This window comes from Grammomys surdaster, unplaced genomic scaffold (genome assembly GCF_004785775.1).
Source record: "Grammomys surdaster isolate TR1022 unplaced genomic scaffold, NIH_TR_1.0 208, whole genome shotgun sequence".
Classification (NCBI taxonomy): domain Eukaryota; kingdom Metazoa; phylum Chordata; class Mammalia; order Rodentia; family Muridae; genus Grammomys; species Grammomys surdaster.
The window spans coordinates 9246649-9258850 of NW_021604653.1; the positions used below are offsets into that span (position 1 = coordinate 9246649).

Genomic DNA, 12202 nt, shown 5'->3' on the forward strand with positions numbered 1-12202 from the left:
TTGACAACAATGAACTAAACTTCTAAACTGTAAGCTTTCCTTTGTAAGAGCTGCCTCATTACAGCAACAGAAACCCTAACTAAGACACTGTCCTTCAGGGAAATGTCTGAACTTCACCCTGGAGGAGTAATAGCAGTTGGAGTCTGCTCATCACAATTTCCCAGGGAAGAATTACAGCCTCCTGAAGTACCTGACTATCTAGCCAGATGTGATCTTCTAGGTGGCAGATGGAGACGAGGCTGGGACAGTAGTATGGCAGGTGAGCTCTGCTGGGGTGCTGTTATGGAGAGCCTACAGCAGATGTATCCATTTCGGCCACAGTCTCTTTTTTTTTTTTTAAAAAATATGGGTTCAGGGGATAGTCCTCACGCTTTTGAGACAAGTACTCTACTGGATGATGCACAACAGCCATGTGCTGTTTGTGAAAGCCACACAGTGGCTGTAACACTGGCAGAAAGAGAAAGGGAAGTGCTACAGCAACCAAGCACATTTCCAGCGGCTGTGTCGTCTGTGGTGGCTACATGTCCTGCACATGTCAGCAAATACAGTTCTGTGAAGCGGACTGTACCTAGTCAGAGAATTTTAAAGTCAGGAGTCTGCTATGTCTTAGCAAACATTTCAACTATGTTCCCCCCCCCCCAGGCATCTTCGCAGCCCCAGATCTGCCCATCCCTCATCAGAACACAGCACCAATGAACATACAACTACTACTGTTTTGTTATCACACAGGTTGATCCAGCAGACTAGAGATGGGCAGAGCAGGACGGAGAAGCAGTAACAGCACAGCCATGGGTGCTGGGGGCAGTATGCACATTTGCAGGGGATGTGTGTGCCTGCTAAGGGAAGCCTGGAGTCTTACTTCAGCTCTGTGAACATACCTTCCTCACGTCTGAGCTCTTTGGTTCTGTAGTCCATGTTATGATCCTAGAAACAGCAAGTCTTGTTTCGCTGGAATTTACAAAATCTGTGGGGTCCATCTGTCTGGCCAGAGACTCGATGTATTTCAGGATTGCCACTTTGACCTGAGAGATCAATGATTATAAATATTAAGCACTGGTATGTTACAATCTTTGACTAGAATTCTTAGCCGAAACGTGAACACCATGAAAGAGAAACTTCCTCTCTGTCCCTGATGTAATTTATGCATGCACTGACAAGCCTACTCCACATTCATGCTCCTAGATTCTCAAAGAGAACAGCTTTCCCATTGGCCAGAAGGCCAAGCTCAGGTCTGCAACCAGGTCTGTGAAACACTCTGGGCCAGGGCCTGACAGGCAATTCCCATCCCCCATCTCACACTCTGCCCAGTTTCTTCACTGGTTTTTGTTCTCAGGAGAAGGAGGCTACTATCTATGAGACCCATCCTAGAGCCTCAAGAAAAGTCAGTGGTCAAGGACCAGACTGCAGATGAGCACACACAGCCTCCTTCCTTTGTGTAATAACATGGCTGAGTTGTCTTGTCATTACAGTTGTGACTATCTACCTGTCTCAGAGAATGTTACTATTAAAAAATAATTGAACACTGCACTGATCTCGGCACATCAGGATGCCTTTGCCAGCTACAGGGTCAACTGTGAAAAAGCTAACTGCACACTTGGCAAGGACACAGAAAGACTAACATTACTGACACTGTTGACAGAAGTAAAATATGGCACAATTATTCTGGCAGATCCTAACAGTATTAGGCATCTGCCTACCAAAGGAACTAGCCATTTGGGACCAAGAAAAATGAGAACACATTCACAGAGGGCTGAACAGAGATGCTCCTAGTTATTCATAACTTCTAAACGAGACACATAGGGAAGAGGGAATTTGAAAAGCAACCATAAATGAGTTCATAAACCATCAACAGCCACCAACCTTGAGGTTTGGAGTTTGAGTCTGATCCACAATAAATCTCATCAAAATGTTAAATTGTTGATCAAAAGGAAAGGAATCCCTAGGATAAAAACAAGTTCTTATGTTTAATCCTGCTGTAGATTAATATATACAAAAGCACATTCATATTTTTATATATACATATATGTTTTTATATATAGTACTTTTCAGTTTCTATAAATACAAAATTAATATTTCTATATGAAAAACTCAGGGAAATGAACATAGGTCACTGTGAGTAGCTACTTTAAAACTGAAGACTAGGACTGGTGAGATGGCTCAGCGACTCACAACTGACTGCTCTTCCAGAGGTCATGAATTCAAATCCCAGCAACCACATGGTGGCTCACAAACATCCATAATGAAATCTGATGACCTCTTATGGGGTGTCTGAAGACAGCTACAGTGTACATATATATAATAAATAAATAAGAACAGGCCGGAGCTAGTGGGGCCGGAGCAAGAGGGAGAAGGGAAAGGGGAAAATAATAATAAAACAAATAAACAAAAAACAAAACAAAAACCTGAAGACTAAGCAGAGAATGCAGGCAGACAGGTGGTCTCCTACCCCTTCCCCTCCTTCCTGAACACTGCTTACTGGAGTACTGGTGACTCCCAGATCCCATCTTTCCATCTGTACTAGGCCACTTAGAGCTCACCCTGTGGAAGATAAGCAGGTGTCCTCCAGTCCTGTAAGACCCTCTTGCAGTCACCACAGAAAAATGCCTGTGTGGTGCTCAGTGCTGAGAAATTCTCTAACCAGCTATGATTCATAGGGACACCTTGGGTCCAAGGAGCCCCATTTCTTGCCTCAAGCCTGTGACTAAGCACAGGCCTCACAGTCACAGATCCAAACAAGTGATCCTGGGGGCTTCTGGCTAGCAAAAGTGAATCCTTTTATCTTTACAGTGTGGCAATAATTACTGCTGTTTAAAATCTCGTAACAGAGGCACTGGGCTGTGACGCAGGAAAGACAAGACAGCTGAGTGTCTGGGAGACAGTAACAGACAATTCTCTCTGGATCTCTTAGAGATCTAAGAGCCTTTTCCTATAGAGGTATAGGAAGAGACGAAGGATGCAGGTTTGAATCTTCAACACAGTAAGAAATGTTATCAAGTGTTCCAAGACACAAGCGGAAATTAGAAGAAATAACACAAGAAAACTATAAAGTTTTATAAAGTGGAATATATTACAAACTGGTGTTTTAATCATAATTACTTATAAAGAGTAAATTTAAGCTGAGTGGCAGAGCACCTGCCAATCAATGGAAAGCCTTGGGGTTCCCCTAAAGTAATAACACTGGCCCAAGAGCATCCTTACTTTCCACAGTGAGAAGCTGAGAGAGCTACTTCTGGAACAAAGTCCACCTTAGTGTCTCTATTTACGGAGTCAACAAGCTTCAGCCTTTCCTGCTTCTCCATCCAGCACATGGAGATACGTCAGTGTGCTTAGATAAGAAATGTGTCTGTGGGTAGGCATCGCTAGAGGTGAGGACACCAGGGCAGATTAGAATGGTGGAGCAAGGTGCTCATCATGAATCATCCCCATAACCTCTATTGTCCTCTGGGACCTGCAGCAAGGGCATCTTTCCAGCAGTTTCTGCTTCTATCTGACCTTTGCTATGAGAACAGCTAGACATGTGAGCTGAGTGAGTGGGGGATAGGGTGGGAAGAACAAATGCCTTCGACATATACCAAATTTACTTGAGATTACGTTTTTTTTTTTTGGGGGGGGGGTTTGTTTTTTGTTTGTGCATGTGTATGCTTTTGCTGAGTATCTTCCTGGATCACTCTATTACTATTATTTGGGGTCTACTATTTGAACCCAGAGCTCTCTCCAATCCTCATGCTTGTGGAGCAAGCACTGAGGACTCTGTGCAGCCTAAGATTAAGACTTTTAGCCCTGCCTGGTCCTTTCGGTTGGGGCAGACACATAGCTGGTCTGCTCCTGTGGAGATACTGAATCTTGAGCCAACCTAGAGGAGCCACTACACTCAGAGCAGCAGGTAAGAACCTCATCTCACTCCCTACACCCCAGAGTTACAACTGGGAGCCAGGGACGCTCAGGACCCACCAGCCACCCAAACCCCGCCCCTCAGGAATACCACTTCCCTTCCATCCCCCACTGGTACTTTTGGTTGGGACAGACACATAGCTGGTCTGCTCCTGTGGAGATACTGAATCCTGAGCCATCCTAGAAGAACCACTGCACTCAAGAGCAGCAGAGGAGCCACTGCATTCAGAGCAGCAGACACCTAGTTGGTTTGCACTTGTGGAGAAACCCTATCCTGAGCCATCCTAGAGAAACCACTGCACCCAGAGCAGCAGGATTTCCAGATCCCAGAGGTGGCCTGAGTCCCAAGAGTTCTTCCACCCAAAACCTTACGATCATAAGACCACAGAGACATCTAGACTCTGAGGAGTTCTGACACAAGCAAGATAACTGGAAATACAGACTCCAGTCAGACACAGTGAGGGCAGGTAACACTAGAGTTAAGTAGATGGCGAAAGGCAAGCACAAGAACATAAGCAACAGAAACCAAAGTTACTTGGCATCATCAGTACCCAGTTCTCCCACAATAGAAAGCCCTGGACACCCCATCACATCGGAAAAGCAGGATTCAGAATTAAAATCACTTCTCATGATGATGATAGAGGATTTTAACAAGGACATAAGTAACTCCCTTAAAGAAGTACAGGAGAGTACAAGTAAACAGGTAGAAGCCCTTAAAGAGGAATCACAGAAATCCCTTAAAAAACTGCAAGAAAACACAATGAAGGAATTAAAACAAAACCATTCAGGATCTGAAAATGGAAATAGAAACAATAAAGAAATCTCAAAGGGAGACAACCATGGAGATAGAAAACCTAGGAAAGAGATCAGGAGTCATAGACGCAAGCATCACCAACTGAATACAAGAGATAGAAGAGAGAATCTCATGTGCAGAAGATACCATGGAAAACATTGACACAGTTGTCAAAGAAAATGCAAAATGCACAAAACTCCTAACCCAAAACATCCAGGAAATCCAGGACACAATGAGAAGACCAAACCTAAGGATAATAGGTATAGATGAGAGTGAAGATTCCCAACTTAAAGGGCTAGTAAATATCTTCAACAAAATTATTGAGGAAAACTTCCCTAACCTAAAGAATGAGATGCCCATAAACATACAAGAAGCCTACAGAACACCAAATAGATTAGACCAGAAAAGAAAGACCTCCCGTCACATAATAATCAAAACATCAAATGCACAAAACAAAGAAAAAATACTAAAAGCAGTAAGAGAAAAAGGTCAAGTAACATATAAAGGCAGACCTATAAGAATTACACCAGACTTCTCACCAGAGACTATAAAAGCCAGAAGAGCCTGGACTGACATCATACAGACCCTAAGAGAACACAAATGCCAGCTCAGACTTCTATACCCAGCAAAACTCTCAATCACTATAGATGGTGAAACCAAGATATTCCATGACAAAACCAAATTTGCACAATATCTTTCCAAAACCCAGCACTTCAAAGGACAATTGATGGAAAACACCAACAAAAGGAAGGAAACTACAACCTAGAAAAAGCAAGGAAGTAATCTCCCAACAACTCGAAAAGAAGATAGCTATACAAACATAAGTCTACCTCTAATAACAAAAATAACAGGAAGCCACAATCATTTTTCCTTAATATCTCTTAACATCAATGGAATCAATTCCCCAATAAAAAGACGCAGACTACCAGACACAAACAGGACCCAGAATTTTGCTGCATACAGGAAACCCACCTCAGTGACAAAGACAGACACTACCTCATAATAAAAGGATGGAAAACAATTTTCCAAGCAAATGGTCCCAAGAAACAAGCTGGAGTAGCCATTCTAATATCAAATAAAATCGACTTTCAACCAAAAGTAATCAAAAAAGATAAGGAAGGACACTTCACATTCATCAAAGAAAAAAATCTTCCAAGGTGAACTCTCAATCCTGAACATCTATGCTCCAAATGCAAGGGTACCTACATACATAAAAGAAATTTTACTACAGCTCAAAACACACATTACACCTCACACAATAATAGTGGGGGATTTCAACACCCCACTCTCAGCAATGGACAGATCATGGAAACAGAAACTAAACCAAGACACTTAGAAATTAACAGAAGTTATGAATCAAATGGATTTAACAGATATCTATAGAACATTTCATCCTAAAACAAAAGAATATACCTTTTTCTCAGCACCTCATGGTACCTTCTCTAAAATAGACGATATAATTGGTCACAAAAGAGGTGTCAACAGATGCAAGAAGACTGATATAATAATCCCTTGCATCTTATCAGATCACCACAGAGTAAGGCTGGTCTTTAATAATGACTAAACCAATGGAAAACCCACATGTACATGGAAACTGAACAACTCACTATTCAATGATGACTTGGTCAAGGAAGAAATAAAGAAAGAAATTAAAGACTTTTTAGAATTTAATGAAAATGAGGACACATCATACCAAAATTTGTGGGACTCCATGAAGGCGGTGCTAAGAGGAAAACTCATAGCTCTAAGTGCCTACAAAAAGAAACTGGAGAGAGCATACACTAACAACTTGACAGCACAAGTAAAAGCTATAGAACAAAAAGAAGCAAATACACCCAAGAAGAGTAGACAGCAGGAAATAAACTCAGGGCTGAAATCAACCAAATAGAAACAGAAAGAACAATACAAAATATCAACAAAACCAGGAGTTGGTTCTTTGAGAAAATCAACAAGATAGATAAACCCTTAGCCAGATTAATCAGAGGGCACAGAGACAGTATCCAAATTAATAAAATCAGAACTGTAAAGGGAGACATAACAACAGAAACCGAGGAAAGTAAAAAAAAAATCATCAGATCCTACTACAAAGGCCTATACTCAACAAAACTGGAAAACTTGGATGAAATGGACAACTTCCTAGACAGATACCAGGTACCAAAGTTAAATCAGGAGCAGATAAACCATCTAAACAGTCCCATAACCACTAAGGAAATAGCAGCAGTCATTAAAAGTCTCCCCACGAAAAAAAGCCCAGGTCCAGATGGCTTTAGTGCAGAATTCTATCAGACCTTCAAGGGAGACCTAATATCAATTCTCTTCAAACTCTTCCACAAAATAGAAACAGAAGGAACACTACCCAATTCGTTCTATGAAGCTACAATCACACTCATACCCAAACCTCACAAAGACCCAACAAAGAAAGAGAACTTCAGACCAATCTCCCTTATGAACATCGATACAAAAATACTCAATAAAATTCTAGCAAACCGAATCCAAGAACACATCAAAACAATCATCCATCATGATCAAGTAGGTTTTGTCCCAGGAATGCAGGGATGGTTCAATATTTGGAAATCCATCAATGTAATCCACTATATAAACAAACTCAAAGGAAAAAAAAAATCACATGATCATCTCACTAGATGCTGAGAAAGCATTTCACAAAATTCAACATTCCTTCATGGGAAAAGTCTTGGAAAGATCAGGAATACAAGGCCTGTACCTAAACATAGTAAAAGCAATATACAGCAAACCAGTAGCCAACATCAAACTAAATGAAAAGAAACTTGAAGCAATCCCACTAAGATCAGGGACTAGACAAGGCTGCCCACTCTCCCCCTACCTATTCAATATAGTACTGGAAGTCCTAGCCAGAGCAATTAGACAACAAAAAGAAGTCAAAGGGATACAAATAGGAAAGGAAGAAGTCAAAATATCACTATTTGCAGATGATATGATAGTATACCTAAGTGACCCCAAAACGTCCACCGGAGAACTCCTAAACCTGATAAACAACTTCAGCAAAGTGGCTGGTTATAAAATCAACTCAAACAAATCAGTAGCCTTCCTCTACATGAAAGATAAACAGATTGAAAAAGAAATTAGGGAAATGACACCCTTCACAATAGTCACAAATAATATAAAATACCTTGGTGTGAATCTAACCAAGCAAGTGAAAGATCTGTATGACAAGAACTTCAAGTCTCTGATGAAAGAAATCGAAGATCTCAGAAGACGGAAAGATCTCCTATGCTCATGGATTGGCAGGATTAATATAATAAAAATGGCCATCTTGCCAAAAGCAATCTACAGATTCAATGCAATCCCCATTAAAATTCCAACTCAATTCTTCACAGAGTTAGAAAAGGAAATTCCCAAATTCATTTGGAATAACAAAAAACCCAGGATAGCAAAAACTATTCTCAACCATAAAAGAACTTCTGGAGGAATCATCATCCCTGACCTCAAGCTGTACTATAGAGCAATAGTGATAAAAATTGCATGGTATTGGTACAGAGACAGGCAGGAAGATCAATGGAATAGAATTGAAGACCCAGAAATGAACCCACACTCCTATGGTCACTTGATCTTTGACAAAGGAGCTAAAACGGTCCAGTGGAAAAAGGACAGCATTTTCAACAAATGGTGCTGGTTCAACTGGAGGACAACATGTAGAAGAATGCAAATCGATCCATTCTTATCTCCTTGTACAAAGCTGAAGTCTAAGTGGATAAAGGACCTCCACATAAATCCAGATACACTGAAACTAATAGAAGAGAAGGTGGGGAAGACCCTCGAATACCTAGGCACAGGGGGAAAGTTCCTGAACAGAACCCCAATGGCATATGCTCTAAGATCAAGTATTGACAAATAGGACTTCATAAAATTGCAAAGTTTCTGTAAGGCAAAAAACACTGTCAATAGGACAAAACGACAGCCAACAAATGGGGAAAAGATCTTTACTAATCCTACATCTGATAGAGGGCTAATATCCAATATATACAAAGAACTCAAGAAATTAGACTCCAGACAACCAAATAATCCTATTTAAAAAATGGGGCATACAGCTTAACAAAGAATTTTCAATGGAGGAAACTCGAATGGCTGAGAAGCACTAAAGAAATGTTCAGTATCCTTAGTCATCAGGGAAATGCAAATCAAAACAACCCTGAGATTCCATCTCACACCAGTCAGAATGGCTAAGATTAAAAACTCAGGTGATAGTAGATGCTGGCTGGTCATGTAGGAGCTGCACGCATAGGTAAGATGGCAGGTGATATGCTAATTGAGCAAGAAGGTGTGGGAGGACACACAAGCCTACAGGGCAGCCTGGAATCATAGTGGCAGACAAAAGAGCTAAGGTCAGAAATCCTGGTGCTTATGGTGTCAAGTGATTGAGGAAGGCCCCTAATGTTGACTGCTGGTCTCCACATGCTCTTTGTGTATACTTGTGTGCTTGTGTGTGTGTATATGCATGCATGTGTGTGTCCAGAAATAAATAATAAATACAAAAATAACTAGTGAATGCACACACATATACAGAAATAGTTCCTTGGCTCAGAGTTTGAGAATAGGTAACCAATTGTGACCTTAGGCAAGTCAGCACAGCTTCTGTTTCTCACTGTTAAAAAACCCATGTCACCTCTGAGCTCCTTCCCCATGAAAACCCCAGGACACCTGGGGTTTGTCCCAGTCTGTGAATCCTGGGTGCTATAAAAGGTACTGCCATGGAATGTCTGGGAATCACTTGTTCGTTCTTTTCAGATCCATGAGTCTCCCTTTGGCCTCTATCTTGTACCAAATCAGTCAGATCCCTGAGCTGCCATGTGGCATTTGTGACTCTACACTCCAATGCCAATAGGTTTGCTAACCTGTGTAATTTGCACAGATTCTCTTCTGATTTTGAAAGAACTAAGAGTAGCATACATTATGATAAGGCTTCCAAATTCTTCTTCCACTGAATGATTCATCTTCGCAGAACTTGGGAGCAGTACTGTACACCAGCGCCTGGAAGCCTTACAAAGGATTGGCTAGGGATTGACTGGGTAGTCTGGCCTGATACAGATATTGGTCATTCACTTCTAGTCCAGGCATGCTAACACCCCAACAACTGTACAGCAAGCACCAGGTTTCTGTGGAGCAGCTCAGTTCCCAAGTGTTTCTGAGTCACTGTAACAGCCAGACAAGCTACAAAGATGGTTACTATTCTCTAACTCTGAGCCGAGACACTGTCTATTCTGTGTATGTGTGTACATTCAGTAGTTATTTCTGTATTGATTATTATTTCTGGACACACACACACACACACATGAGTGCATACAAAGAGCATGTGGAGACCAGCAGTCAATATTAGGTGTCTTCCTCAATCACTTGCCATCTAATATTTGAGACATGGTCTCTCACTGAATCAGGAGCTCATCAATTTGGTCAGGTTGACTGATCAGCAAGCCCAAGCATCCTCCTGTCGCCACTTCCCCAATGCTAGGATTACAGGTACAAACAGAGTGCTGGGACTAAAATCAGGTCCTCATGAGTGCATGGGACTTCACCAACTGAGCCGCCACTCTAGCCCCATAACTGTCAATTTAGAGACAGTTTATGGTCCAACAAGATTTCTACATCATATACTGCTATATTTCTGAGGCAAATTACATAAAAATTGAAGCACTAAAATATAAGAACTTCAGAAAGATATAAACAAATATTTTAAATATTAATCTCTGTAATTTTTTTTAAAGAAAGGGAATTTTTGAAGTTCTATACATTTCATAGGCACTCACAAAATATCTGCAACTCAAAGATGACATGTGAGCAAGGGGGAACTGGGTAAAGACTAAAACCACAAACCTGATGGTGCTGGTGCTGCCTTTAATCCCAACAATCAGGAGGTAGAGGCAGGTGAACTCTGAGTTTGAGGCCAGCCTGTTCTACAAAGCAAGTCCCAGACAACATTAAGAAATTCTGTCTTGAAAAGCAAACAACCCAGGAAGTGCCTGTTGGAACTGGTATTAAGATGAACAATGAGGATGGAGTGAGAGGAAATTAGGAGGTGAAGGTCTGTGCAATCCATTGGAGGTGGGGCAGGGCATGGAAGGTTGCAGCAGGCCTTCTGTTGCAGTACTGGGCATGAGACTGGCAGATTTTATTTGGAGGAACAGGAGGAGAGGTATAGGTCTATGATTTGAGTGGCTTGTGAGTTGCCTCCTGTCATTAGAGGTTAGGATAATACAATGTAGGTGGGAGGGACTAGGTGGAGAAAATCATGGGACCCACGAGATGAGGGGAGAGTTGCTGCAGATTTTCTGTTTTGGGGCTAAGGATGAGACTGTAGAGTTGAATGTGGCAAGGAAAAGTGAAGACCTGTAGTCATCCTACCTGTTTCCTTCTTCATTTAATTCTTCTTTAAGTGATTTGTTAATCTTTTGAGCTAGTCTGACTTTCATTAGGCATAGGCACCACCTCTTTGTCCTCTATTACTGTCTAGTACAATTGACACCTTAAAGAACACTATATTCATTTAGCTGATTAATTGGATGGAAAAGTTTGAATTGTTGTGCCAGATTTTCTTGTTCAGAAATTATAATTTGATAGTAAGTTGACCCATTCATAACCTGTATCAAATAGAGTAGGATACCAGAAACCCATCTGGAAAATTACTGCTTAAATTCATGTAGCTTCCAAAACGCCCAATTAATTATCAAGATGTAATTTACTCTCTGGAAGTATCTATCTTTTTAAATTTATGTTCTCTCAAATTAAAAGATTATTTTAAAGTAAAAAAAAAAAAAAAAAAAGAAAAGCAAACAAAACAAAGGACTAAAGCTATGGCCAAGACTCCTACCACAGTAACATGGCAAGGCCCAAGTGCTTACCTGGTAACATCTAGAGCCTTCTGAACTTTTGCTTGCACAGATCCAAGTAAGTCTGCTCCCATTTTCTTAAGTAGTTGTGTGAGAAGGACGAAGAGCCAGTCTTGCAAGTCATCCTTATGAATGATTATAAAATCCACGAGGGTCTCCAAAAACATACTGAAAACCTGCACAAGAGAAAACCAAGCACCTCACTCCCTGCCTTCATGACTTCCTCCACAGCCTGAGAATGTTTCCATTGCCTGCCTGAGCTGGCCTAGCCCAGTCTTGTCACTTAGGTTAACTACTGCTCACATCTTGAGAGGCAAACACACAGCAGAATACGGGGGTGGGCTTAGGGTGGGGGAGCGTGGAGGGGGTACTTGACACTTACTCTCTGTTGTGAATTCCACCGCACACCAGGCCATGCAACAAAACAAATTCCATGTTAGTCCACAGCAAATACCAGTTTCATGCAGTTCCTTTTAACAATCCTGAAAAAGCTACGAACTGATAAAATACTCGCTTCTCCCTCAATATAAACTTGTAACTGTCAGTACAGAGAGAAATAAATGTTTTGGATTGTAATCCTGGAGAGTTTTCTGAGAGAGAGAGAGAGAGAAAGAGAGAGAGAGAGAGAGAGAGAGAGAGAGAGAGAGAGAGAGAGAGA

At 41.3% G+C, this 12202-nt stretch overlaps 1 protein-coding gene across 4 annotated transcripts in view; it reads right to left on the reverse strand.

The window, feature by feature from the left end:
• Positions 1–12202, reverse strand: part of Clasp1 (cytoplasmic linker associated protein 1) — a 237552-nt gene that overhangs the window by 55155 nt on the left and 170195 nt on the right. For all 4 annotated transcript variants that reach the window (XM_028771493.1, XM_028771491.1, XM_028771492.1 and 1 more), the window contains 3 exons: positions 11557–11720; positions 1861–1939; positions 879–1022 (listed from right to left, as the gene is read on the reverse strand). In XM_028771493.1, coding sequence (XP_028627326.1) covers positions 879–1022; positions 1861–1939; positions 11557–11720 — 387 coding nt within the window. The remainder of the gene's footprint in view (positions 1–878; positions 1023–1860; positions 1940–11556; positions 11721–12202) is intronic.